At 42.1% G+C, this 26,016-nt stretch overlaps 1 protein-coding gene across 1 annotated transcript in view; it reads right to left on the bottom strand.

Moving 5' to 3' along the window:
* Positions 1–7,848: 7,848 nt before the first annotated feature.
* The window catches only part of ntrk3b (neurotrophic tyrosine kinase, receptor, type 3b), an 82,489-nt gene continuing 64,321 nt past the window's right edge, over positions 7,849–26,016 (bottom strand). Inside the window, exons 12-16 of the mRNA XM_084682122.1 lie at positions 18,579–18,709; positions 15,983–16,155; positions 14,451–14,694; positions 9,425–9,583; positions 7,849–8,646 (exon numbers count right to left, since the gene is read on the bottom strand). Coding sequence (XP_084538248.1) covers positions 8,461–8,646; positions 9,425–9,583; positions 14,451–14,694; positions 15,983–16,155; positions 18,579–18,709 — 893 coding nt within the window. The 3' untranslated portion in view covers positions 7,849–8,460. The remainder of the gene's footprint in view (positions 8,647–9,424; positions 9,584–14,450; positions 14,695–15,982; positions 16,156–18,578; positions 18,710–26,016) is intronic.

A 26,016-nucleotide genomic window follows, 5' to 3' on the forward strand; every position in this document is an offset into this window, starting at 1 on the left:
GCTCTTTTCTGCACCAAGCCGATTATCTTTCCTTCACAAACTGGGAGAGTGGTGCATACATGTCCAGTAAACCCCAGTCTCCAAGGGTGCAGTGTTACACAGAGTTGCTCTAGTAAATCCAGCATCAACAAGTCAACAGAAGTCCTTGTGAAAGTGACATCTTTTGACACAAGACATGGTGTTGACAAGCTGTAAGCAGGGCTCCATAGAGCTGTCAGTGAAGCCAAGGCTGTCCAAAGGCCCCCCCAGTCATGACCCTGTCACTGCCCTTTCTGGCTCATCTCAAAACAGAGGGTGCGATAACAGAGACCTTCGCTTTGAAGTGCGTGTAAACGTCTATCTCTGCTGCACACTTCTTGGTCTACTGTATCTCCAAGAACAACATGTATATTCATGACACGAGTACACTCTGTGGCACATCAAGAGGCAGCCTGAGCAAGAGTGACATGGCGATATGAATTACCATGCAGACAACATGTCAGACTCACGGGCAGAGGAATAAGTGTCGGAATTCAACTGTTCAACAGAGCTGCGGTTTGTGATATGAAACGCAGACCCGAGACGTAACACTGTTTTCTGGCTCACAAACAAACCAGGTGCTGGATTGAAAGCTGAGAGAAAAACAAACTTGAGATTTCCTCCCTCATGTTGTCCAGAGATATCCGCTCAACAGCCAGATGGGAAAAATGCAGATTGAGGTGACAAGTCACCGGGAATTAACTCTAAAAGTCAATACCAAAAAAGATCAAAGTACTGAAGCCTAACAGTTATTACCTGGTGCGTGTCATTATTTTGTATGGGAATTGAATCTGGGCACACAGACTAACAAACACACGTAACCACCTCCTTATTCTATAAAAAGACTGTTGATTGAGAGTGCAAGTGGGCGGTATTTATACTAGCAGCCAAGTCAACTTGGCTCATAGAGATCAAGTTTATCTATGACTGTTTTGACTGTTTAGGTTACCTTCCCTCTAATGCGCAAAAAGAGACTGGAAAATGTACTGCAGGAAATTAAACCATCTCAGACAAACTTGTGAGCGTGCTACCATGTGACTCACGGAAGCCATTGCCTCACCCCCCTTCACTGCTATGTTGGTCCTACGTGTGAACATAAAGCACTGTAGAAATGGAGCCTCAGAAACGGTAATGGGCCTAAGGTTATACATCTTGAATAAGTCATATGGAGAAAGGAACACCAGCCAGCTTAGGGGGGGAGCCTCTTAGGAGCCTATATATATATAATTCACTTAACTGTGGAGACAAAACACAGATTCCTTCACTGCAGAAGGTGCTGTCAGTTTGCTACATGCCATTCATTTAAAGTTAACTTTGTGATCTGAGGAGTAAGGAGAATGTGTATTCTCTTTACGAAAAAAGTCAGTTATGTTGCATTTCTATTGACCAGAAAGAAGAAAGTTTAGTACGACAGACAAAGGCAGTGAGAATTTGAGGAGGCGCTTTGCCCTGTAGGCAGATGGCAAGATTTGAGTGTTTGACAAACAGTACAGCTGCAATCACAACATATCTTATCATAGCCATGTCTTTTTACTGTTGTTTAAATCTTTGTCTCTCTTTCTGAATCTAAAACATAATCTTAAATACACACACCCACACAAAGCACAAACAGATATGGAGTTAACAATTGAAAATACTGGAAGATGTTAAGCAGTTTGAATTTAAAGCTTTGTTCCCCCTTATGGGTATATCACCTATAAAAGAAAGAAATCTCTTTTTGGGAATGATATTTTCACTGCAAGCAGAGGGAATAATGTATAGTAAATGCCTTCAAGCAAGTTGGGAAATGATGTGTTTGGAAAATCTTACTGTTAATGGTCTATAGATTTGAAAAAAAGAAATCCTTAGGCATGTGTGGAAAGTCAGCTCCCGACTCAGGCAGGTCAATCACTGTTCTGTACTTATCACCTAATTGCACTCGAGGTCTGACATCTTCATCATCACTCACACTGCGCATAAACTAATTGGGACTTAATTCTTACATCAAATATACATTTTCCAAATCTAAAAGCCATTATGGGCAAGCTGTTTAACATATTATCACATATCCATGATTAGTCTGTCTCTTAATTTAAACTCAACTAGTGAAACAGGCCGCTGTCAAATGCTCACTGTGCTCACACACATTGGATTTAAACCTTGGATTCACTTTAAAAACCACTAAGGGACTGCCTGAGTGTTTGTGTATGTATTGACAGAATACTTGATGCACTGTGTTGTAAGCATATTGCATCCTTCTCTTACTTGACTTTGCGGACACGTATAGAAGGTTTGAATTGAATTTCTTCACAAACAGCACGTGAAAAAAGATAAAATAATGTGTGTGTGGACAAACAATTCCTCTCATATACACTGAGAAACAATATCCGGAACTTTAAGGGGAAAAATTATGTACAGGATAATATCTCCAAATCATGCCCACTAAACCTGTTATGATAGGCTATAATACTTTATCTCCATTACTATTGAATAAAAGGGAATACACATTATTGTCCTGTCTTATCAGAATTTAGTACCGTCCTCCACTAAAACACCCTTTGCCAAAGTTGCTATGGCAACAAGTTGCATAATTTCCTCCATGAGACTTTGGAGGAGTAGAATACTAATCAGAATTCACAAGTAACAAGCTTAATGTCAGTGCTCATGAAATGTTGGATAAACATTTGATTTTGGGTTAATTAACGGACATATGGTCAGGTTGTAAGGAGGGAAAAAACACAACAACAACCTTAGATTCTCCCGGGATCTGCTGACGGGCTGTTATACAAGAGCAGCACAAAAATGACTGTGGGGACAGAAATCAACATGTTCTTGTCACTCTGTAGGAGGCATGAACCATGACTTGTCAGAGCAACACAAGAACACTAAATTTGAACTTGTGTGCTGAAATGCTAAGCAGTCACTAACATGTTAGGGCTGTGTGAGCAAAGAACCTAGATCTTCAGAAAATGGATAAGTGATGGATATTAACATTAGATTACCTGCAGTTTAGATAATTCTATTCTTCATGGCTTTTTGTTGTTGTATGTATTTATGTGAGTTCACAGCATGACATGTGACACACTGATGGTTTGTAGGAACTGAGCTTTGAGAACCTGAATAACAAGTCCAACTCAGTTTTAGAGGAAGCAGCTTAGAACAATAACGCCCCCCCCCCCCCCCCCCACCATCCCCACACACACACTCCATCCCCCAGTACATCTGTGAGGCCTGGGGAACAGGCCAAGACATGAGATGATGACTCACCACATGTTGCAAGCCTCTACCTCCTTTTTCCCACGTCCCCCAAAACGGAGTTCAGGCTCCTGTCAGATCTGCGGCCGAGGGCTGATTGACAGACCATCGCAGAGCGCTGGGCCTGTGAGGGTTCCAGCCGTGGGATTGGAGGAAAGTTGCCCCCGTGCATTCCAATGAGCCTGGCTACTACAGAGGACTACGACTCCCAGCAGCCCAAGGTTAATCTAGATGTCAACACCTGCTGACAGTGCAGCAGATTGCTCCAGGGTGACATCCCCTCTTCGATTCCCTCCTGAAAACTTAATGCAGCAGTTGATTCCATCCTCCCTCGAGGAGATCAAGCAGGGTTAGCGTTTTTGGTGAGGTCGTGCATGACTGTACCTCAAAGCACTCTGTCTGCTCACTCACTCCCCAATTTTCTAGAATCCTCCTACATTCTCAGTCATGTTCATGAAAGCAGCTCCATCAATGTACTGCCTGCTGCTGTGCACGAGATGGATCTTGTTCTCATGTCGCAATGAAAGCCAAACTCAGACACACACAACCTTTTAAGCAAAAATAGACAGATCCAGTTATTTTCCAAGATCCTGTTCAAGATCATGATCTTTCAGTAGTAGTGCCATTGCATTGGACCATTTGGTGCAGTCAAAGGTTCAATTGTTAATAGTTGTTGTATTGCAATGATGCAATAGGCAAACATTTAAACATCACCAAGGAGTGCCAGCCTTTATAACCTTCACCAATTATCAAGACGGCCCATCACATTTAGAAGAAACCTGAAGCTTAGAAAACTCATTTCAGAGGCAATTTTCACCCATTCTCAAACAGTGGAGTCACTTAACCTACAGAAACCTTTTGAATCACATTTTCTCCCCACTGTCACAATCTCTTTTGTTTAATACTCCAACTCCCCACCTCTTCTAAATTATTTTGTCAAAATTCATTTATTGTTCTTGCAAATTGACCTAATTGAGAGAAAAGGTTTCCACAAAAATACATCTTTATTGCTGTCACCATTAATATTATATTCTTAATCTGGGTCATTGAGCACTGATTGGCTGCATGGTAAATGAAGTGGAAATTCACAATTTTGTTGGCCTTTCAAATTTCAAGCACATCCCCTCCAGGGAATTAGTGTGCATATTCGAAGAGGTAAACAGTTATAACAGGTCTGTTTGCAAAACACCTTGTTCTTCTGGAGACTCGCAGAGAAAAACAGTACGTATAAATAGCATTGGGCAAAGATAAAGGTTATACTGGCTTTCAGGAACTGGAGGCTCAATTCCATCACAACAGATAACAATGCCTAGGGGGATAAATCGGAAGCGCTCCTCATGTGCGGACAAGAATTTATGTTCAGAATCAGGTACACAACCTAAAGTACGTTTACCAAGTAAAATGCTAACTACAGCTGAAGTTTTAAAAAGTAAAGGAAGAAATAGAGAAAGTAAGTCATTCAAACCTGTCAAACCAACTGTAACCTAATAACGTTTGTCTTGAAATATTAGATTGGAGGAGCTTAGAGGAACGTTTTAGTAATGAACAAACAACACATTTTGTTCTGGTGTCCTTGGATGAGAAAAGACCCATGCATGCTGTTACGTAACAAGCCTCCGCTTCATTTTCATCCCTCTCTTTTTCTTTCTCTCACTTTTTCTCTCCAGTCTCTCAAACACAATGTGTGCTCTCGTCCTCCTCATTTCTACATCAAAGAACAAAGCCACAGAAAGTCCCCTTTGCCTACGCACTTACGCTATTCACATATCCTGCAAAGTCACTTCATCATCCCTATTACCTGTTATGAAAAGATTACTTGATAAGGCCCAGACACCTGTTTATAATTTTGACAGTATTTCTTCGGTCTCATACTTTATATATTATATTTTTTGAGTCATGCAGCACTATAGACAGTCAAGACCCTTCATACTTTGTTGGAAATATTGTCAAAATATGTGTTGGTACACTGAGTTTAAATGTCTGGTTTCTGACACCGTTTTACTTAAGCTTAGTACATAACAATTGCGTTATTTTCTATGTGACTGTGTCTAAACAAATTATTGTTTATACAAATATCTACAATCTCAGGGGAGGCTTTGAGCTTAGGGTCGGGCTGGGTGGTCTCTCTTCAATTAGCACCTAATTCGCCATGAAGACAGTCTAACCAAATCCAGTCAAGCGTGCAATAAAAATACCTACATTTGGAGCTATAACAATCAGTGATCATCTTGTTAAAGGCTATCCCTGTAATTTTCTCTCCACATTATTTAGTGAAGCCAAGCATGGACAACAGGTTAGGTCAAGCCTGGTAAACTTTGACCATCTCCAAATATATCTTTGCACTGGAGACTATATACTGGATGTGAGTGGGCCCATTTTCCTACAGATTAACACACACACAAACACATGCAACATCATCAAAAGCAATATCATGCTTCCGCTGTATGAAGCTGAAGGTGTGTGGGTGGGTGAGTGTTTACTGTGTGTAAAGTATATAGTACATAATTAACTGGAATTTTCACCCGCTGTTGGAATGGTTACCTATTGCTGGAATGGTTGTCCTCATTTGTGTACAATGAATGTGTGTTTCCTTGTCAGTGAAAGGTCATTGTAGAGTATGGATTGCTCAGGACTATGTTTTACAATTGATGGTATTTGCATGGTTATTTCAGTGTACAGAGAAAGTTGTTTGTACTTCAAAAAGTGAAACAATTGTAAGGGTTGTACTGACTGTGTACATCGTGATGTTGCATATTTTACATGTTGCAATACAATTTGTAAGACAGAGATTAGGATAAGACAGGGTTTCTCAAACTCACACATTTTTATAACACAAGACAAAGTGAAAAACAAGATGATCTGATTGTTTGAAGACATTTTCTTAAGAGTCACATTAATACAAAGATCTATCATGTAATACCAGTCTTTTTATATACTGCATTTTTATACCACGTTTTATATACTGTACGTAACATGTGTACATGATAATATGTCGATTTTGTTTCAAAACGGAGAAAGAAAGAGTTCAGTTAGTTCATCCAAGAAAAAGAAAATAAGCACAATTAACTTTTGAAACAATATTCAACTCACTGTGATGAAATTATTACAATACCCTGCAGATATTGTCTGTCATTGTCAGAATGTCCTATATTCTTTACCACAGGGAATTTAAAAAAAATCTTTAATTTGGGTAAGTCCATGACAAAAAGTTTGTTTAAAGGCAGAGTAGGTAAGTTTTGCAAACCTAGCAGTTGAGTTTGAAAGGATTCAATGTCCCTCCTTTCAAAGCCACTCCTCCAAATCACACAAACGCACTTCCCGACTACTGCTGGGAGGTAGGTAAGTAGACAGACAAGTAGCCTGTCCAATCGTTGCCTTCGGTCCGAATGCCATCCAATCATTAGTGCCGGTCCGACTATAATGAATGGTTGTGTTTATTACAGTCCTACAACACCCGCAGATATCGGATTTAGTTAATTTTACTCTCAAACCTTTAGATGTATTGGTTTTTATCAGGATGTGAAGTTTATTTCAGCAAACATGACAAAAAGTGGTTCTCAACAACATTACCTACCCCGCTTTTAAGCTCTGCCTTTGACACTATACAACTCATCACTGTGGCATGTTCATTTGGCATGTAACGTAAAATTGCAGAGTAACTCAGTATTAGGCATATGAAGTATGGAACTGTAATCAGTGTATAAGCTTTACCATACCACAGATTTTAAATGCACAAAACAGAAATCAACTTATAGGGTAAAAAGCTTAAATTAACTTCCAATTAGGTGAACATGCAAAGGTCACAGGAACAGGATGAGCGTTCGAGGGGAAGAGAGTCATACATTCAAATTATTAAATTATTAATAAATATAAATGAGAAATACTTTGGAATAAAAATCATGTATCCGATCAAAAAACAAGCATCCAATAAAGCTCATACTGGATGAAGATTATGTTGTGAGACTGTGAAAAAGTTTATCTAAAATGATCTATTTTTCCTTATAGCATTGTGAGTCTTTATGCTGTGTAAGTTACACATGTCTAAAATTCATCATTAATATTCTCTGATACGAAATGTATTTTCTTAAGAATTTATCTGGACAGTTTTACACTACATAGCATGGAAATGACAACAACAAAAAATCAAAGTGTGTATGTATGTTTGGAGGTGCAGTATGAGTAGGGATGGGATGAAAGACAGTACTTATCATCGCATTATTCTAGTCATAAAAAGCAAATGAACTGGAAAGTTAATATAAGAATTTATCACCTCTTGGCAAAACATAATTTGGAGTAAAGGCTCGGCATACTCCACACTCTACAAAGTCTCTCTGTCGTACGTCCTCCACTGTAATTATCATTCTCTGTGTAAGTTACACAGTGACAAAAACTATCAACATTAACATATATCCTCCCTTTTTCATGATTTAAAACATATATTTCATATAATATTTAGAAAACCAAGTCCATGTTCCCCACTGTGTCAGAAAAATAACTAAAATAACCCAAAAAAGAAAATAAGTTAACATAACACACATTGAAATTTACATTATGTACATTCATTTAAATTAAAATCAATTTGTTGACTGATTGGGTAGTTTCACAATTTTTTTACGGATTCCTTTTTAACCATCCAATGTTTGTCCTTCATCAGCATAATGGATTGGTCTCAGCCAATCAAACAGCAGTAAGGCTTTCTTCATCAAGTCCCTGCCAGCCATTTGTCATTATTAGAGGGCATTCCTCACACAGGGGCAAGCCCTTATCGACAGACATGGCAGACTTTTTGACACCTTGAAAAAAAACTAAATAAATAGAAAATATACTGTATGTAATATCTATGTATATTTATAAAATGAAATACAGGAAATATTCTTCCCCTGTCGTGCTGTCGCCATACCAAGAGCAAACATCACTGTGTCTTCCCTTTTTTTACATTTAAATTTTTAGTTTATTTTTTGCAGTTTTTCAGAAACTGTATAACTATACATCATATATGTAAGTAAACAAAATGTAAAAGTGCGTCTTTTTGATACTTTTTATCCAGTATATCGAAAAGTGTTGCAGGCACTTAAGTCCTTCCCAAACTTGTAGGTGTTTTGACAGTGGCGCAGTAAGGTACAGGTTGTTTGGTTATTCCTGGTTTGTGTTTGTCAGTCAGTCAGTGTGTCTGTCTGTCTGGCGAGGAACAAACAAGTCTGACTAGTGCTAGCCAAGGATATCCAGATAGACAGGTGTGGCTTTGCCCATGGCGAAGAGGACCTTCTGAATGTCCTTTATATTAAGTCGCTGTTGGGGTTCCCTCTGCCAGCACCCTAGCATGATGTCATACACCTCCTTGGGACAAACACGAGGTCTCTCCAGGACACGACCCTGTGTTATACACTCAATTACCTGGGAAACAAAAGGGACATAGGTCAAGTAATCTAGCACGTTTTAAGCACAAATACAGTCTGTAGCTGTATGGATAATAATAAAAATGCCACAAAATTAATGATTTTTTTTTCTGATGAATGAACAAATACAGAAGCAATCACACAAAACCACCATTTCAGTAAAGCACGTCTGGAATATCCAAACACTTCACTTATGCTACTGTCATATACAGTATTTTTGAGGGGCACTATGGAAATTGGTACATTTCTATTTCTGTCAAGATCAAGAGACGATCGATGTTTCAATTGCATGAATTACGAGTGTGATGCGTGCCACTTGCCAGGTTATTTTTTAAGGTCAATTCAATTTTCTTAATACGCTTGCTTTACAAGAGTAATCCTAATTGAATCCCATTGATTCTGTCCCACCCCATCCAATGAAAAAGCAAACCAATCATGGAAATTATGTAATAGTGCATCATCTCATGGCACAGCATCAATACATCATTTCAGTGGGTTGGACTGGTTCAGGAATAAGTGAGAAGCAATAGCTAGTTTTAGATTAAGTCCTAAATGACCAGTTTTAATCAAAAGTGCCTCGACAACATTTATTGTATTACAGTTGCTTAGCGACATCTGCCAGATTCCTCACCCCTCCTGCTGAAACCCAGAAGTGCCTACACTTCATTGTTTTTAGATGTGATTTAATAAGGTAAAAGGTAGTAAGAAAAATTTGAAGAAAACATCAAAATACCAGACAGTCCTACCAATCCACTCAATTGATAGAAGGAGCATACCTCGTTGTTGGCCAGCTGAAACCAAGGCTGCTTTCCGTAAGTGAAGATCTCCCACATGATGACCCCAAAACTCCACACATCACTCTCTGTGGTGAACTTCCGGTACATGATGCTTTCAGGAGGCATCCAGCGGATGGGCAGCATGGTGTGTCCTCCCACCTGTCAGAGATAAACCCATCAGGACAACTCAGAGGATGACTGTCCCTCTACCTGGAACTGATATTACACTTAGCATATATGTCCATTGTACTATCAGAACTGGCATTAATGAAATGCAGAACCCCACTTTATCCTGACTGGCACCTGTCCCTGTACGTTTATGCATGCTCCTTCTGGTTGAATGACAGTAATAAACATAACCTAATACAACTGATAAAAAATGTACAGAACAATTGAAATATCAACAAAGCATCTCAGTATGAAAGACTCAAGATACTGTTCCCACACATAGTCAGTCAGTACAAAAACAACGTTATTGGCTTACTGAACCTTAAGTTAACTGGTTTGACAAGTGTATCAGTGTCCCGAGGGATATTTTTAGAATGGGAGCTATCAATTCTGTGATAGTTGACATCTTTAAACCAAGCTGTGCCTGTAATGAAGTCTCTTTCACTGTAAATCCTCCGAAGCTAGATATTAATCGATTAAACAATCAACCATTAATCATCCCAGCTCTCAGCTTTCATTAGCCGGGATTGTTTTAAAATCTATTTCCTATTCATGTCAATGGCTCTGCTTTAATCATACCCATGACAGACTGAACAAGACTGATGTTGCAGTGAGCTGCAGGATATTGCAACTCTCCTCTGCAAGAGAGTGCTAACCAGCACCCTGTATTAATTACAAGGCTCATTGTGCAGTATACACCTGGGGTCAAAGTACAGTATTGACTGAAAATCTAAATAATAAGACTTTATTTTACCCACCGCTAGAGACACAGCCTATTTAGAAACTGCATTCAGCTTGAAGCTTTTTTGAGGAATTATGGACCAATGGGGGGATAGTGAATCCATTAGCCTTATGTTGCCTTTTAGTGCTGGCCTTGTCAACAGCAGACAGATCACTCTTAGCTACAGCATATATACCTCAGCCCGAAATGATATTTTTGGCTGTATAAAAGAGTAAATAAATCCATAAACGCTCACAATTGCACAGGGAAGTCTATTGTCTGTTTTTGAGGACAAACCTATTTACTGAGGTTTATGGACAAAACAGGCCTCAGCCATGAATACAGCTATTATCACTATAAAACCTAAATAAATAGCAGCATTCAGTCTTAAGTTGCTCGTCTTTCTACACTCTTGGCAACACTGCAATCGTGTTCATTTATAGTCATAAGTTCTATTCCCCGATTCCACTGAACAGCTTTGGCATCTGTGTGAGTGTTGTATAGCATTTTAAGTACCACAAAAAGATCAGCTCAAGTCTTGCTAATTACCTCCCAGTCTCATAGCACATTTCCTTTGAATGTCAAACACATCCCCCTCTCAATCTGACATAGGGTGTAAAGAATCTGTATGTTTTAAAGAAACATTAGTTCTGTCAATCTGCCAACAGCAACTCCTCCCTTGAATGTAAAATATAAATGCCCTCACATTTTTTGCTCAAAATAAACCTGCAAATTCCCAGATCTTGATGGTTTATAAAAGTGAGAATTCGGTAGGTACCACAAAGTGTTACATGATGTAATATTTATGCACATGGCCTGAAGGTCAACCTAGCCACCAGTATTCACCACAGTGTGCCACTTACACATAGATTACATATAGCCTGCTATCATTGTTATAAAACATAGCCCTTTTACTATCAATTTCTCCATAGTATTCACATAGCCTGACTGCGTGAACAGGGTCTTCAGATTTGCCATGGAGAAAAAAACATTTGTGACAAACTAAGTCCAAATCGATGTCAAGGTGGAACTATCAAGTTGGTGCACAGCAGTTGCAGGAGCATCTCCTTCCCCTTGTTAAACCTCCCTTCCAGCTTACACACGCTAGCCTTGCCAAAATGAACACCAAATTAGTTAGATGCATCTCAGATAGCCATGAATGGGAGGCCAGTGGCTTAGTCCTCAAGCAGCGGGGAGATAAGAAAACATGGCGGCAATCAAGGCAAACCTAAATGAGGGACATGATGTTCTGTATCTCAGAATCTAGATCCTTATAACACTCTAGTCAGTCTTTATCTCAATGGCACAGCTCTTGTCCTTCAGGTCATTTAAGGCAATTGCATTTTGCTAGCTGTTCGTTGTATTTCTTGTATGGCCAATCAACTTCATTTCCCAGGATGCACCTGAGTGCTTATGGTCATAGTGGCGCTGTTTGACTTAAGCATCACCTGGACTCATTTAATACAAGATGTTTTAGTATTGTACACATCATTAGGCTAATGCTCACATTAAAAGCACGGTGGGTTACGTGTTAAAATCACTGGGCCGAAGTCAAGACCGATAGGTGGGCTTAAAAGAGGTGATTGAGCTGGCATGGGCTGTATACCCATGCGTCCCCTTGTGAAGGTTTAGAAAGATTAAGCAAATTAATTAAGTTCCTGTTAGTCTAAATGACTTATCTGAGGTCTACACTGCCCACTAAACGCAAGGGTAAACCTCCACAGATGCATGCAAATGATCCCAACGCTTCTGCGGGAAGGTGGGAATTAAAATTGGAAGTGCATCCTCCCAGAGAAAGACACCGCACCTTGGGCTTTGTGGCAAGGCCGTAGCAATTAACCAGCGTGGTGAAGGGGAAAAATGTAATAAATACATTATAAAAATATAATAATTGCCCCCTTAATGATCCAGATATTTCCCATTCAATGTCATATCTCTCGCCATGCACGCCTCTTGGGGAGAGAGGGAGGAGTCAGACGGTTTTTTTTGTGGTGTGCAAACTGGATTAGTGGCCTGCCTGTCCCACCGTGGCAGGGAAATGATTGGATTAGCAGCGCGGAGAGCAGAGCGCCATGGCAGGGGATGGATTACGGGCCCAGTAGGACCCCTTCACTGGGCGCTTTACGGCCCACAGAGAGCCCAGGAGGAGCCTGTAGATATCTTAAGGGCCACCGATAACCATCTATACACTCTCTCACTCTTTCTATCCCTCTCTCTTTCAACCCTCCATCCACCGAATATCTCCAAGCTCAGACGTTTGCAAACACAAATTCACTTTTAGAGTCTATGAGGCCCATTAGGGTAGAACCTGCTGAGTTGCTGCCAGGAGCAGATAAAGTGGGATTGTAGCTGCACCACACTACGGAAGTGTGTTGCTAAACTTTCCATGGTATTTTTCTTCTTTTTTCTATTGGTCGACAGTAAATAAATGTGGTCTGTGTGCTAGTCAGCACAGAGTTTTTCCCAGCCCTGTTCCTGCTGGTGTAATAAATTATGCAGTGGGATGCTTGAGCTACAGTAGTTTGGTGTCTACAGGAAAATCTGGCACCTCTTATCTTCAAAGGGAAACATAAGTTAAAGGATCTGAGATACTAAAAGCATCTGAGATGCTAGCAAAGGACATCATGCTCTTATTTTTTTTATTGCTGCAGTGACTATGGGATTTTCAGTTTGTAAATAATCAAGTTAGTTTGCATGAAAACCTACTCTGGTATTCACAAAAATGTCTGTTAAATCGTTGGGTAACAAACTGAAATAAGTAAGGCGCTTGGACATGTTTCATTAATACTGTAGATATAAATAACACAATCTGGCTTCCATTTCATGTTGACAGAAAGCAGTTTCTCATTGACAACGTGCAACACACCAGAGCTATCTGATAGGCTGAAGACACACCTGTCCCCTTACAAACATATTACATAAGAGATTGGCAGTTGGTGAAATGTCTTGAATCTCATCTCATCGCTGTTTCCCAGTACTTTCCTCTGGTGAGACAGTGTCTCCGGAGTCCCAGAGTACAGCAGACGTCAATATGACTAGTCAGCGATGTGAGGATTGTGTAGTTGGCATGGTCTTCTCTTCATAATCACTCCACACAGGGAATGTGTCCAATACTGTTAGGGCCTTCTAATCTTTAGACTCTGTCAATATTCCTCTCTGTGTAGTTTAGCAGAGATGCTATCAGAACCCTACCCTACCCGCCCCTCCCCTGCCTGGCAAACACCCCCACATCCGACTGCCATCAGGGACAGTCATAGTCGGTACTTGGCTTCCTCTGCTAAGATCTCTCTTCTGTTTGTTTGTTGTTTGTCTGGACAATAGTAACTCTACAGTTTTAGAATGTGTTTGAATTTGTCCCAAAGTAATACTTTTATATATATATATATATAAAACTATATACAAAAACTACTGTTCCATTTCATCCAACATCAGTGTGAAAGTTAAGATGAATGTGAAAATGGACTGTAATCATGAAATAGTTCAATAGAAGCCATTGAAACACATATTGTGGATTCAATGCAGTTCGGAGCACGGTTGCATGTGAGAACAGAAATGCTGTAATATGATTATAATGATGATCATTACCTTGTTTGGGGAACAATCCACTTGTTTGATTTATGCATTTTGAGTAATTTATTAAAGAAAGAGAGAACGTCAAACAATATTGTCTTCGTTCTTCCTGGATTTGATTACCTTTTCACCATCCTGATGCATTTAAAGGATGAAATGGGCAAAAGTTTTTCAGGTGCCAACACAGAGTATACATTTCAAAAAATAATATTTTATCTCAACTCCCTCACTCTGTGATGGGTTGGCATGTAAACATTTACAAATCATCCAATGCATGTGCATATTGAAGTGTATACAAATTATGTATTTATTTGACCATGCAGAAAAAAAAACACAGAAAATACGAAATAAACAGACCTGGGTTCAAACACCATTTGTTGTCCCTCAACTACTTTAGGTACGCTTAATTTCGCTTACACAGCACTTACCCAGCCAGTGGCATAATGTCCAAATCTGCCCACCTGTCACACCAGGCAAACCAAATCAAAGACACCTAAAGCAACTGACTGATCACAAATAGCATTTCCCCCCAGGCCTTTAACCCAACATCCCTATTTCCAGCCTTACCCGGTAGTAGTCAGTGCTGTAGATATCTCTGGACATCCCAAAGTCTCCAATCTTCACCAGCAAACCGTTGCCCACCAGACAGTTGCGCGTGGCCAGGTCCCGGTGGACGAAGTGCTGGGAGGCCAAGTACACCATCCCGGAGGCAATCTGTGTCCCAATGTGAAGCATCTGAGAGAGGCCCAGCTCCCCATTGGACTGCAGCGGCTGGCCGTCCACTAGGATCATGGCGTCAGGCCCATGAGCTCTGCAACAGGAAACCCCCATCACAAATCACAAACATTCACCTTTTACTGGGGACGCTCACTTGGTCTCTTATAGGGTTGTTTATAAAAGATAAAATAATACTAGATTATGTACAGAAGTTTCTATTCACGGCAGTTCACAAACTGTTAACCATCCAGGTAATGTGTTACCGAAGTTCTTTTTCATAACATAAACTGATCTTATCTGAATGAGTACATGGTTCAAGCAGAAACAAACTGTTGTTAGCCATGCTTGGATAAGCTTTAGATCAAAACACTTAGTCACTAGTCCACTTCTAGTAGCTGGAAAGCAATCATTTCAACATTTCAAAATAACCATATTGGAATATCCAAATATCTACCACTTAGTACCACTTTATGTACCACTTTCACATACTTTTCTCTCTGTTCATGGATGAAAACAAGATTTCTCTCAGGAATTACACGCAAGTACTTTTTTTTTGACCTCATCAACACTGAGAGAATAGAGCCTTTGGCTGATTGCAGAAGTGGCACCATGGGGGGACTGCTCGCTAGTTTGCTCTATCCCCTCTCTTTCTATCCTTCTCTCTCTCTTTATTTCTTCCATTTTTTCCTTTTCTCTCAATTTCTCTCTCCACCTCTACCTCTCTCACTGCTGGGTGTCTCAATTCATGCCTTAAATTGTTTTCTTTCTGTCATTCTCTCTGTGTCTTTCTCTCTTTGTACATACACACACACGTATATATTATTTATCAATGTATCTATCTTTCTATCTTATTATCTCTATATCTAGAGGCACTATTATTGTGTATTGAGGTAAAATAATCAAGAGTAAAAATGACGTGTCAAATACATCATCACAATTTAGGTGTTGAGACTGGACTGTTTTTTCTGCATATTGATTAATTGAATTCCGGGATCAACAAAATAAGATTATAGGAGACCAGAAAAGAAAGATTAGTGGTGTCTTGCTCGCTTAATGAAATAATTTCATCATTCAAGGGATTGCTTTTCAATTCAGAAAAGATTCATAAAACATTTATAAATACAATTTAAATAAATAAATAACAAAAAAATACTATAACAGTATCACAGTAAAGGACACACAAACTCAATCATAACACCAGTCTTCTTTTCAATTATTTCCATCACAGACATCAAACCCAAAACCCCCAAAGACTTACGTAGTGTATTCTGGTCCTAGCGAATACCAGCAAATTCACTCTTTTATCTGTCACTTGTTCTGACTATTATATTAAATAACAAGTATTTGAGTCATTCTGAGTGTGTGTACGTGTGTACGGTTACCTCAAGAACTTGTTAAGGTCTCCATGCTTCATGTACTCAAACACCATGATGAGCGGGTCTCCATCCACACACACGCCGTAGAACTTAACAATGTGCTCGTGTTGCAGGTTGGTAAGGAGCTCCGCCTCCCTTTGAAAGTCCTTCCTGGCTGACAGGTTGGGATCTTTCAGGGTCTAAAAGGAAGGAAGCATTTTGTTGTATTCATGTACTGTATTCACTTGTCTTGTTCCATACATGGACTGTACAGAACAGTATTTAGACTAAGAGGTATTTGGTGACAGTGACTGTAAAATTGTATGATTTGACAGATTATCTTTTATCCTTTGCCTTTACTGGGTATTGTAGTATGTAGATATACTATATACATCCAGCATAACATGAGTAAGACAATAAATGATTTAAGAAGAATATACTACAGGAGTTGTAATTCCTGGGATTTACGGTTCTGAAGGTGCAATCTTAATAGTCCTGTCATATACTATCTCGTCACACATCACCGCCATCTGCCTGAAGGCAGAACAGTCACAACGTTCCAGTATAAAAAAAAGACATTTACTTGATTCGTAATAGGATAAAGCTGATAGAGCATGTATCCCTTTGAAGTGGAGTACATTTAAAATATAAAATCCTGATGGGTTGTCATCATTGCCTAACTGCACCACAGTGTCCCCAGAAAAAGAAAAAAAAACATCAAAAAATTATAATAACATGATAATAACATGTTTGATTCTCCATGAAAAACTCTTGACACTTTGTCACGGAACAACAAATACATAAGTTATCACACTTGATCTTTTCTGCCCTTGACTTCCACTCTCTTAAGATCCCCCCTTTCATTACTATTGGGCTTGGCCTTCTGAAATGCCTTTACTTTACAGTATACATGCTCTTCCTCTGCATCTCTCAAGGATACTGGTGATAAACAGTACTGTAAGTAAAAGCTCATAAAATTCTATTATAAAAATCGACTGGGAGTCAAACCAAATGTTTCATCTCTGGGCTCTACTCCAAAATAATAACTCCGAGTGCTCCACCAAAGCAAATTGGAGGAGCACTGATGACTCTTTTTCTCTTCGCTGACCTTAAGAATGTATTCCGTGCACACCCTCTGAGAAGATGCACACGGATATGGAAAGGTTAGAAAGCAAGCACAAACAGAATCTTAAATTGAGAGAGGGAATAAGAGAGAAAAGGAGCAAGAGAGTGAGAGAGAGAGAGAGAGAAAGAGAGAGAGAGAGAGAGAGAGAGAGAGAGAGAGAGGATAGATGTAAAAAAGACGTTTACTTGGTGGTTGTGATGTAGACTCAACCTCTGCAAAACTTGCAGATATGAAGAGCAGAAAGGAATTGAAGTGACTTTACCTTGAGGGATTCATTGTGTGATATGATGAAAGTATGATGAGATCTGCATGGTCGAACACACAATGCCCTCCATAGATACTGCACACACTCAGTACAAACACTCCCATCATGGCTGTTCTGAACTGAGACATTCACAGCTTGGTCTATGAAAGTAAAGGTCAAGGTTGTAGCTTTCCTACCATTAAGAATGTGGATGATCCACAAATCGCATATTATCTCCACCCCAAAACCGTGTGTGACCTTTTCATGCGCGTTATGTCACGGTGGGCTTTCAAAAGACTGTTACAGCTTTTACTGTATAATGATGTCCGAGCAGCATGTGGTCTTCTCCCTTCCTGATTACACCAGCCGGCCCAGGAACCTCTCCTTTGAACCACATGATCCATCATCACTGGGGGGGTCTGGTGGTGGCGGGGGGATCCATCACCTCTGGGGGGGGAGTGGGCAAAGCTGAGGGATCCACCTCTAGGGGGGTGGGGGGTTTAGACAGATGGACATGTCTGGAGGGGTGCAGCCCCTAGAAGGGTTGTGTATATGTGCCTATCTGGGACTCTTCATTAGCCCCCTGAGGTTTAGTAGCCCACCCTCTTCAGCCAACTTCTCTTGTGGTGGATGCTAGATCTCCGTTCTCTAGAGACCTTGACAACACCACCTGACGTGAGGAATTCCCCTCCCGCCAACATTTGCAGTTGTGCACGCACTGATGAAGAGGGATGATGTGGATAATGGTGGTGCCATCATGATGAAGAGAATCTTAATTTGTCATGAATGTGAACCAATACTCCTTAGACACAGCTCTTGAAATACTATTTGTCACATCATGTTTCAAGACTCTTCGTTGCAGGTCTCATTTTACTGGTCAAAAAAGCTTCCCGAGGAGTGATGGCTCACCATTCACCCTTCCTGAAGTATTACAACTTGATAGTCACTCTTACAGACATTTCTCAAGCTATCTATCCTGAGAATTTGACGCATGTTTTGCGGTACAATGCCCCATTAGGTGTTATCTACTTTCTGAGATAAGGGTGAACACATGGTGAAAGGCGGACCTGTAAAGACACTACTGTGTCTAATTGAGGGATCATCATTTAACTTCACAGCCACCAAAATCATGTCCGGAGAAGAGAGGAGGGAGGGGAGAGGGGAGCAGAGGAAAGAACAAGAAAAGCAGAGAAGAGGAGAGAAGAGAGGAGGAAGAGATGAGGAGAATAAGGGAGGAGGTTCATCTGTAATACCTTGACAGCCACCAGCATCTTGTCCTTGGTTGGGCTCAGGTTGTAGCATTCCGCCAGGAAGACCTTCCCGAACGCCCCCTCTCCCAACTCACGCTTCAGGATGATGTCACGTCGTTTTATGTGCTGTACGTCTGCAGTGGAGAGAGAGATGGGGGGACCAGCACAGATGGAGAGAGTGGTAGGGGGAAAAGAGAGAGAGGGAAGGACAGAGGTGCAGAGGGGGGTATTGAAAGAAAGTCAAAGGGAGAGAGAAAGTGAGTGGTAGAGAGAGACAGAGAGGGACGGGGGCAGGGGAGGGGATAGACAGACACGGGACACAGGGTTTGAATATGAGCCACCAGAGAATGTGTTTACTTCTGTTCAAGGACATCTAAGAGGATGCTGTGAAATCCATTGGAATGGAACAGCCAGGCCACGTTGGCCCAGATGGGACACTAACAAGATGGGCCCGATGCTGGAGCATGTAATGATCGTTGTTGTCTCAATTGCCTTATTGATACAGAGAGGGCATAGGGACTCTTGCCCAAAACACTGCAGCTAGATAAGACACCCATGGACTTTTTGTAAAGATTGAAACTAAAAGAGAAAGGCTGAGAGGCATTGCAAAATGTTATTTTTTTTATGAAATTGAGTCTCTGGCACACAGTTTGTGTAATTGCGATCTGGGCTTTGCCACATTGCATTTATGTGCTTTTGAAAAATCCACCAGAGAATTGAAGGGATGGAGAACATGAAAGGGCATAGGGAAGGTAAATAATCAGTTTGCTCTGCACCTGTTCAGAATTCCTGCTAGCATTCATTTGGGAAGAGTATGTTCCATATGGCTAGCTGGCATTCTAAGAGGCAGCTAGTACAGGGGAGAACTCTCGTTGAGGCCTCCTTGAGGCCTCTGCACTGACCGCTGTCCTGTTACCTGATTTATAACCTAGATAATTTTCAGTACATTCTCATCTGAGTTCGTTAGCCAATCATTCACTTGCCTCCAAAGATTCAAACTTGAAGCATCTTGCATTATGATTACACAAATTTCGTATTTCTGATTAATTAATTGTTGCGGTTTAGCATTTACACATTTTCTGTGCTTAGTTTAGTGTCTGAGGATGCACTGAAAGTTAGTTGCTACTTACCCACCGGCTTGGATCTCTTAACACTTATAATTTGGCCTTTGAGTTAAATATTTTTACTGGACAAAAATGGAAGCTTGCGACTCCTTAAAATGCAGTGCTAGCTCAAGAAACAAAAGTTCACTTCAACAGCTGGTGAGGGCTAGGTGGGTGGGTGAGAAAGTAACTAGCTACAGTACACTGTAAGTACCTCATTTCTCCAAGAACTAAAAACATGACAGGTGGTGCATTTAACATGGGTAGAATCAGTGAAAAAGTAGGGAGCTGAACCTTTTTCTAATTTAAGTTTGTCAGATATACATTATTTTATGATGACTACACTTCAGTCTTTATCGATTTTTTCAATTATAGCACAGATTATTTATGAAATAAACAGTGCCTCTATATGAAAGAAGTTAAAGTACAACATTGTGTATTTCTTTTTCATGCTGACTCAAGAGGTATTTGAAAAGCTGCACAGCACATGTACCTCATGATTAAACTACAGTATGAAGACTTCTTACAAGATGCAATAACAAAGGTGAGGACTGCCCACTCTGTGCAGAGGAAACAGCTAGGGCCCACTCTGTGCAGAGGAAACAGCTAGGGAACCACCTAGCTAGGGATACAGCCCTCTCAATCAAATGCTCCCTGCAGACAGACACACGCACACCTCCATACTCTCAAACACACACACACACACACACATAGACGCACACACATACCTACGTAAACGTACGTACCCCTGAGCGCAAGCACACACACTCTAGCACACCTCCACTCGCACTTAGCATACTCCCACCACTCTCTCGACTCAGGTGTTCCAGGTTTCCATCAAATACAAATAACAATAATGCAAATGTGATTCCTATCCAAAAGCCCTCCTTTGTCTGCATGCCATCTGTGAGGGACCCACCTGGGGCCACAGTCCCCACCCCCTCCCCCTACGCTTCATCTTTTTTTTTTCATTTAATCCACAGCCACCATCGTGCATCCCAAGCAGAAGGATCGGTCCCCGTAGACACAGACAGCTGATAAACAATAGTCAGCGAGCGCTGGTGCATTGAGCCATGGGTGGCTGTTGAAGGGGGAGATGATTTGGGGGATTCAAGCAATTATCCATTGAAAAGAGGTGTGTGGATGAAAAGGTTAAGGGTAATAAGCCTCATTAAATCATTCAGCATGTACATTTGTAGCACAACACTCAGTCAATGGAATTCTTGAAAAAAAGTTTAATGAGACCTTCTGACAACCTTCATACTGTGCTGTTTGCACTGTATACGATTGCTCTACAGCAAAGTCATGCTATGTTAACTATGTTGTCGGTATGTTCCATGGCAAACTCTTAAAAATGATGTCAACCACTTGCATCATCTGAGCGTAGACATGGCCTCCATATTCTGATGTTCAGTGCCATTCTGACTCAGCCCCAGAGCATCAGCATCAGATCTAACACCCTCAGCATGACCTTCCGTCAAGAGGCAGCAGGCCCAGCTGCTCTACTGGGGACCCCAGCCACTCTTGGTTTAAACATCTCATCTATATTCACTTATTCTGTCCACTAAGTGGTGTGTGGCTCTGTTTTTTCCTGCCATCTCTCTTGCCCCTCAGACAGCCATTACAGGTTGAGCTGCCGTCGTAGACTAGGACATGCTACTCTAACCTTCAGCTTCCCTCTGCAGGCCCTCTCAAGCTGCTTCCAGCAACCTATTTACACAGAGCGGCTGGGTAGAAAGCCCTGAGATTAAAGCCACTGTCCCCGGGCTCATTCATTTATCCTCCCTCACCTGAGACCCCCCTTCCCCTCCCCCTCGTACTCCCCAGTGGCTTAGAGGGGAAATAAAAGGACGTGCGGGTGAGATTTACACAGGTGATCAGGTTAGTGTGTATACGTGTGTGTGTATATGTGTGTGTGCATGTGTGCGTGTCTGTCTACGTACAGTGCTGTATTCCTGAAGGAGAGTGTGTGCGTGTGTGTGTGTGTGTGTGTTAGCTATCGTCCGTGAGACCAGATTGATGCACAGAAGCCCAGCCTGTCTCTGAATGTGAGAGTGTAACTGTGTGGGTTGGGGGGATGGCGGGGGGGAAGTTGTTGAGAGTGCTTTGTGTCCCGTCTCCTCTCATACGCCGTCATTGACAACATGCCAGGGTCGTCTGCTATGCTGCAGACGGCAGTGACCCCTGGCCACAGATAAGCTAGCTGTGAGGATCTTCTAGGTCATTTCATTCTAGCCACTACCGGTAATGTCGAATAATTGGACTTGTATTGTGCACCAAGAGACACTGACATCAAAGCTCAAAATATTCTATTGCCACCCTATTCTAAAATATTCATAAAATCCCACTTCTAGCAAAAGCCTTTTAAACGCGTAAAGCCCTCATACATTTGTGTGTCCTTTAAATTGTCAAATGAGTCACTGGTGCCTCTGTAGGAAACATTTTCATCTTCAACGCGTATAGCGTCCTGCTGAAGAGAACATCGAGACCGCCGCATTGACTGCGAGTGATCAAGGTTGTTGTATAATATTGAGTTGAGCTCAAACTTATCTCTTGGGTAGAGCTGAAGGTTCAGCAGTTAGATAACCAGTTTAAACTGGTCAAAGAGTAGCTAGCTTTAACCCCACTGCACATTTCTGATCACTACTTTATCCAATTCTCTGTCTCTCTCCCTCCAACTCCTCCCACCTCCCCTCCCCTCGTAACTTTCTGGCGCAACCTCCGCTCCCTATCCCCCTCCCATTTCTCCTCTATTGTAACAACCTCCCTCCCACTGACAAGTTCTCGTCCCACCCCACTAACACCGCCACCGACACCCTGTTAACCACTTTAACTGCATCACTTGACTATCTCTGTCCCCTGTCAACCAGGCCTGCACGATCTTCTCCCTCCTGCCCGTGGCTTACGGATGTTATTCGTGAAGAACGGTCCACCCTTCGAGCAACTGAGAGGAGATGGCGCCAGTCCAAAGACGGTCTGGACCTTGATAAGTATCACTCCCTCCTTAAATCCTTCTCTTCTCACATAACTGGTGCTAAAACCCTCTACTTTCTGAACAAAATTAACTCCGCTTCAAACCCCCACAAACTTTTCTCTACCTTCTCCACCCTTCTTAACCCACCTCCCCCACCCCCTCCCTCCATCCTGACAGCAGACGACTTCCCCTCCTTCTTTGAAAAAAAGGTCTCCGACATTAGCAATTGGTTCCCTAAACCCACCTTTCCTACCCCCTCACCCTCTATGACTGACCCAACTAAATGTCTAAACTTTTTCTCTCCCCTGTCCGAGTCACAGCTCTCTGACCTCATTCTCTCTCATCGCCCCACCTCCTGCCCCCTTGATCCTGTCCCCTCCCCTCTCTTTCAAACCATCTTCCCCTCCATCATTACTTTTCTGCTCCATTTCCAAAACTCCTCTCTTACCTCTGGCACCTTCCCCTCTGCCTTCAAACAGGCCAGAGTTACCCCTCTACTCAAAAAACCCTCCCTTAACCCTGCCATCCTCCAGAACTACAGACCGGTATCACTGTTACCCTTCTTTTTTTAAACAATTGAACGTGCTGTATCTAACCAACTGTCTAACTTTCTCTCTCAGAACAACCTGCTTGACCCCAACCAATCGGGCTTCAAGACCGGCCACTAAACAGAGACTGCCCTCCTTTCAGTCATCACTGCCCTCCAGTCTGCCAGAGCGGCTTCGAGGTCATCCGTCATCATTTTGCTGGACCTTTCTGCAGCGTTTGATACGGTTAACCACCAGATCCTGCTCTACAGACTTTCTGAGATGGGCATTACTGGCACTGCACTCCAGTGGATCTCATCCTACCTGTCGGGAAGATCCTACCAGGTCTCCTGGGGAGGCAAACTGTCAGACCTTCGCCAGCTCTCCACTGGTGTCCCACAGGGCTCCGTCCTTGGACCCCTCCTCTTCTCTCTGTACACCACCTCACTTGGACCAATCATCACCTCCCATGGCTTCTCCTACCACTGCTACGCTGACGACACGCAACTGTACCTGTCGTTCCCCCCCACCAATCCGGGGATCTCAGCTAGGATTGAGGCCTGCCTCACAAACATCTCCACCTGGATGAAAGAGCACCACCTCCAGCTGAACCTCGCCAAAACAGAACTTCTCATCATCCCGGCGAAACCCTCCATCTCCCACGACCTCTCAATCACCCTGGGATCTGGTGACCCCTTCATCCTCTGCCAGGAACCCTGTGGTTACCATGGATGATGAGCTCTCCCTCACGGCCCACATTGCTGCAGTCTCCCGGTCGTGTAGATTCACCCTCTACAACATCCGGAAGATCAGGAGATACTTGTCTGAGCACTCCACCCAGCTGCTTGTCCTCTCCAAGTTGAACTCCTGCAACTCGCTGCTCGCCGGTCTCCCATCATGCCCAACCCGCCCTCTTCAGAGGATTCAGAACGCAGCGGCACGCCTGGTCTACAACCTACCCAGACGCTCCCACGTTACTCCGCTCCTCATTTCCCTCCACTGGCTACCCATCACGGCCCGCATTAGATTCAAGACCCTGGTGCTGACCTTCCGAGCAGTGAACGGGACTGCACCCGACTACATCAAATCTCTCCTGCAGCCTTCCACCCCCACCCGCCACCTACGGTCTTCTTCAGATGGTGGTCCCACCGCTCAAGACCGCCCGGCCCCAACACAAGCTCTTCACCTGCCTGGCCCCCCAGTGGTGGAATCAACCTCCATCAGAGACACAGACTTACTCTCCACCTTCAAGGGAAGGTTCAAGACGCACTTGTTCCGGGAGTACAGCGGTACTTAGGAATGGTTTGTTGAACTCAATGCTAGTTTCCTCAAGGATCACATGACTCTTGCTTAAAGACTTGTTGCTCTTGTTGGGTAGTGGTAACTAACCAATAAGAGGGGAGTCAGGTGGCTGAGCGGTTAGGGAATCGGGCTAGTAATCTGAAGGTCGCAAGTTTGATTCCCGGCTGAGCCAAATTATGTTGTGTCCTTGGGGAAGGCACTTCACCCTGCTTGCCTCAGGGTCCCTGTACTTACTGTAAGTCTCTCTGGATAAGAGCGTCTGCTAAATTATTAAATGCAAATGTAAACAGATTTAAACTGTTGAATTTGCTGCGAAATATTCTATTTTAGTTAATCTTATTTTTATTTTTATTGTTCCTTGCTTTTTCTACCGGTACACTTGCACTTAGAGATTCATGTTGTTTAATTGTAACTTGCTTAACTACATGCTCTTATGGTTCTTCCTTTGGCATACATTTTTTTGTTGTTCACAATGTGTGCTTCTTGTTTTGGCAACCCGCAATGCTTTGAGGCTATCTTGTTGATATTATCAGTGACCTATGCACTTAGTAAAGCTCTCTCTTGGAAGTCGCTTTGGATAAAAGCGTCTGCTAAATAAATAAATGTAAATGTAATGTAAATGTACCTTGAGGTTCATTAAGGTTCCATCATTTAAAAAGGCAGTGTGGACAAAGAAAGATCTGTACTGGCCACGCCTGCATATCACTACTCAGGCTACTAACATGCGTATAATGGAAAGGGCTTGCTCTCTCCTCCAACATCAAAAGGTATTGTCTAATTCTGCCTAGCGGGACGTGACAAATCCATAATTAAAAAAGCAGAGTGAGTGATAAAACAAAAGAAAGTTGCTCAGAGACAGAAGAGTTGGTTTGATAGGGATCTGTCATTAGGGCTGAGGAATTGTCCTCTGCCATTCTCTCCTTATCTTCTTAATAAGGCTACATTTCCCTGGGTTTGGGCCGTTAACTTTCACTTGGGGGAAAAAACCACTGCTGATTCCACACGTTATTTTTAATCAGGCAGGATTTCCTGTTTACAGATTTGTGGCATATAGGAATCTGGTACACCCAGAGTTCCTCTTTCGGACGACAGGCTTGTTTTCTAGCATACGGCATGTTTTCACATCCACGTTGCAAGAATAACTGTTTTTACTTTTTATATCTGGCAGCTTGGCCGAGTCCAGCTTTGACAGAACGAATCTGTTATGAAACTCACATTTGTGTGTTCGAGGATATGTCAGAATTCCTCTCTGATTCATATTTTAATGAGCACCCTGGCTTCAACAACAGCAGTCAAGACATGTGTACCTTGGGCCTTTTCAGGGACCTACACTGTGCTACCTAATGGGAGGATCCCTAATGGTGTGAATGCAGCCCAGCAGTGTACAGGGTCAGGGGCAAGGTCCAAGGACATTAGAATTGTGGATTGCTGGCCCTCAACAGAGACATTTGGCCTGACAGAGCCTGTCATGTGTGAGCTCCTCTTCCCCCTTATGTGGTCCCCTACTCCCACAAGGCTCTGAGGATACTTTGTTT

This window comes from Hypomesus nipponensis, chromosome 19 (genome assembly GCF_054491055.1).
Source record: "Hypomesus nipponensis isolate SF chromosome 19, ASM5449105v1, whole genome shotgun sequence".
Classification (NCBI taxonomy): Eukaryota; Metazoa; Chordata; class Actinopteri; order Osmeriformes; family Osmeridae; genus Hypomesus; species Hypomesus nipponensis.